The sequence below is a fragment of the Numida meleagris genome, unplaced genomic scaffold, assembly GCF_002078875.1.
Source record: "Numida meleagris isolate 19003 breed g44 Domestic line unplaced genomic scaffold, NumMel1.0 unplaced_Scaffold303, whole genome shotgun sequence".
In the NCBI taxonomy this organism is placed as follows: Eukaryota; Metazoa; Chordata; class Aves; order Galliformes; family Numididae; genus Numida; species Numida meleagris.
In genome coordinates, this window is record NW_018364544.1 from 97,769 (window position 1) to 101,257 (window position 3,489).

Sequence of the window (3,489 nt, forward strand, 5' to 3'; positions counted from 1 at the left end):
AGGACCATGGGAACCTTTTAGGAAAAGGTCATGAGTGGCCCTTTGGGGGTGACAGGACACTGGGGATCTGTTAGGGGCCGGGCAATGGGGACACTCTGGGGCAGGACCACAGGGGGTTCTTTGGTGGATGATGGGACCACGGGGACCTTTTGAGGGTGAGAGAGGCATAGAGACGCTTTGGGAGTGACACGTCCTTGTGGACCCTCTGGGGATGAAGGGATCATGGAGACCCCTCAGGGCACGTCCATGGGGTCAGGGGCCATGGGGAAACGTCGGTGGGTGACATGACCGTGGGGATTCTTTGGTGGGTGATGGGTCCATGGGACTATTTGGGGGCAGGGCCATAGGGACCTTTCGAGACAGGACCAATGGGGGTGACAGGAAGATGGGGACACTTTCAGGATGAAGGGACCATGGAGATCTTTCCATGATGGGGCCACGGGGACCCCTCAGCACAGGTCCATGGGGACATTTTGGGGATGACAAATCCATGGGGACTCAATGAGGACGACAGGGCCATGGAGATCCACTGGGGTGACATGTCCATGGGGATTCATTGGGGATGACAGATCCACATGGACCCATTGGGGATGAGGCCCACGGAGCTCCACTGGGGACGACAGTTCCATTGGGACCCACTGAGGATGATGGGACCCTGGGGACTCTTTGGGGATGATGGGACCATAGGGACCCCTCAGGGCAGATCTATGGGGACCCATTGGGGATGACAAAATCCACGGGGGCCCATTGGGGATGACAGATCCATGGGGAAAATTTGGAGATGACAGGTCCATGGGGACACTTTGAGGTCACCATACCCTCACTGTGCAGCCTCTGCCCCGCTGCGCACCCAAGGGTGCTGACCCTGACAGGTGCCCCCGATGTTGTAGGGCCGCTCAAAGCTGCGCTCATCGGTGTCGCTGCAGCGTAAATCCACGGTGCCGTGGCAGCGCTACGCCGAGGAGGTGTCGGCAGCACAGGGTGAGCTCTACGCCATCCGCCCGCTGGAGAAGGTAATCTGGGGAACGCGGCACCAGGACGGCACCCGTAGGGACACCGCGCTGACACCTGTCCCTATGTCCCCAGCAGCACGGGCAGCAGATCGAGGCACTGCGGAAGGAGGTGGCTGAAGGCCAGGAGAGGCTGCGGGTGGTGGAGGAGAAGGTGGGCGAGCTGGAGGGCGAGCAGCGCGGGCTGCAGAAGGAGCAGGGCCAGCACCGAGAGCTGCTCGAGCGTCTGCGGCTGCAGCTGGAGGAGGGCAACGCACGGCTGGCCAACCTGGGCGCCAGGTGGGTGTCACCAAGGCATGGGTGCCCCCAAAGCCCCGGTGTCCCCAAAACCGAGGCGTCCCTGAAGGTTTGTTGTCCCCACAACCCAGGTGTCACCAGACTCTCAATGTCCCCAAAGCCTGGGTATCCCCAAAGTCTTGATGTCCCAACACTTTATGTCCCCAAAGTCCATGTGTTCCCAAATTCTGAGCATCCCCAAAGCCTCAGTGTCCCCAGAGCTGTGGCGTTCCCAAATCTTTGGTGTCCCCAAAGCCTCAATGTCCCCAAATCCTCGACGCTCCACATCCCTTGGGCTAACCTGTTCTGCTTTAGGCTGACGGCGGCCGAAGGGACCCGCAAGAAGGACCTGGAGAGGCTGAAGGCCAGTGAGGACCGGGGCAGAGCACTGGTAAGACACCGGGACCCTGGAGACAGGGACAAGGACAGAGCCATGTGGTGGTGGTGGTGGCACTGACGCATCTCCTGGCAGGAGAGCCGGCTGGTGGCACTGGAGCGGGAGCACAGCGAGCTGCGAGATGCCATCGCCCGGCTGCTGGGCCACCCCGGCAGGATGGGACGGCGGCCGACAGCGCAGAGCTGGGACGAGGGTGGGGATGAGGGACAGGCCACCAGCGTGTGACAATGGATGTCACCGCGGAACGGCTGTGCCCCCCGGGGTCCTGATCTCAATGGGTTTCCGTCCCTCAGCAATAAACACTGTTGGTGTCACTGTGACTTGGCGCTGGTTGGGTTCTGTCACCACTCTGGGCTCTGTCCCCAGTGCCATGCTGTTTCTTATGTCACCCTGTCCCCAACCTTGGGACCCTTTGGGGAAGGGTCATGGGGACCCTTCAGTGGGTGACGAGGCCATTTTGGGGGTGCTGGAACCATGGCAACTCATCTACGGGTGACAAGAACGCGGGGAACCCTTTAGGATAGGGCCATGGGGACCATTTAGGAATGCCAAGTCCTCGGGGACCTTTTGGGGTTGACAGAACCCTAGGGACTCTAGTGAGTGATAAGACCATGAGGACCCTCTGGAGGGTGATGGGACCATGGGGATCGTTTGGAGCAAGGCCACAGGGACATGTTGGGGGGGATGGGACCATGGGGACCCTTTGGGGGTATCAAGAGCTTGGGAGCTTTTTGGGGCAGAGCCACAGGGACCTTTTGGTGGGCAATAGATCCATGCAGACCCTTTGGGGCAAGGCCATGAGGGGTTGGTTCTTCGGTGGGTGACGTTGAAGACTCTTAGATGGGTGATGGGACCATGGGAATTTTTTGGTGGAAGACAGGAGCATGAGGAACCTTTGGGGGATGCCAAGTCCGTGGGGATGTTTTGGGGGTGACAGGACCATAGGGACCCTTTGAAAGTGACAGAACTATGGGGACTCAGGTGGGTGATGGGACCACGGAGACGTTTTGGTGGGTGACAGGACCACGAGGACCTTTTGGGGGTACCAAGTGCTCGGGGACCCTTTGGTGCAGAGCCATGAAGACCCTTTGGTGGGTGATGGGACCACGGGGACCTTTCGGGACAGGACCATGGGGATTCTTTGGTGGGCGATGGGACCATGTGGACATTTTGAGGGCGCGAGGACCATGGGGACCTTTCAGAGTAGAGCCAAGTGGTGTGAGAGGACCATGGGGACAGGACCGTGAGCACCTTTTGGGGCTGACAGGATGATGGGGACTCTTTGCGGGGTACCAAGGACTTGAGGACCCTTTGGGACGGGACCATGAGTACTTTTTGAGGGGTGACATGTCCTGGTGGACCCTTTGGGGATGAGGGGACCACGGAAACCCCTCCATGATGGGGCCATGGGAATCCCTCAGAGTACGTCCATGGGGAACTACTGGGGAAGAGCCATGGGGGATCCCCTGGGGACGAGAGGGCCACGGGAGACCCGTAGGGGGTGATGGGACCACGGGTGCCCCTCTCGCACCCCCGCGCCCCCCAAGATGGCGGAGCTGCACCACCGTCGCGCTCTGATGACGCCATCGCCCCGCGCCGCCCCCCGAGTCCCCTTCTCCCCCCCGTGGAAGGTCGTCACCCCCAAGATGGCGACGCCATCCGCTCCGTGACGCCATCACTACGCGCCGCTCGCTCGCCATCACCGTGACGTCATCACAGAGAGCCGCGCGGCCCGGAAAAAAAAAATGGAGCGGGGCAGCGCTGTGACGTCATCGGCGCGCGCCGCTCGGCCCAGGGAGGGCGGAG

General features: G+C 61.0%; 1 protein-coding gene across 3 annotated transcripts in view; it reads left to right on the forward strand.

The window, feature by feature from the left end:
• RASAL3 (RAS protein activator like 3) overlaps nucleotides 1-2,003 on the forward strand; it is a 14,023-nt gene extending 12,020 nt beyond the window's left edge. For 2 of the 3 annotated variants that reach the window (XM_021382881.1, XM_021382883.1), the window contains 4 exons: nucleotides 891-1,013; nucleotides 1,087-1,289; nucleotides 1,602-1,677; nucleotides 1,759-2,003. In XM_021382881.1, coding sequence (XP_021238556.1) covers nucleotides 891-1,013; nucleotides 1,087-1,289; nucleotides 1,602-1,677; nucleotides 1,759-1,908 — 552 coding nt within the window. In that variant the 3' untranslated portion in view covers nucleotides 1,909-2,003. The remainder of the gene's footprint in view (nucleotides 1-890; nucleotides 1,014-1,086; nucleotides 1,290-1,601; nucleotides 1,678-1,758) is intronic. The other variant, XM_021382882.1, reaches the window with a different exon arrangement.
• The last annotated feature ends 1,486 nt before the right edge of the window (nucleotides 2,004-3,489 follow it).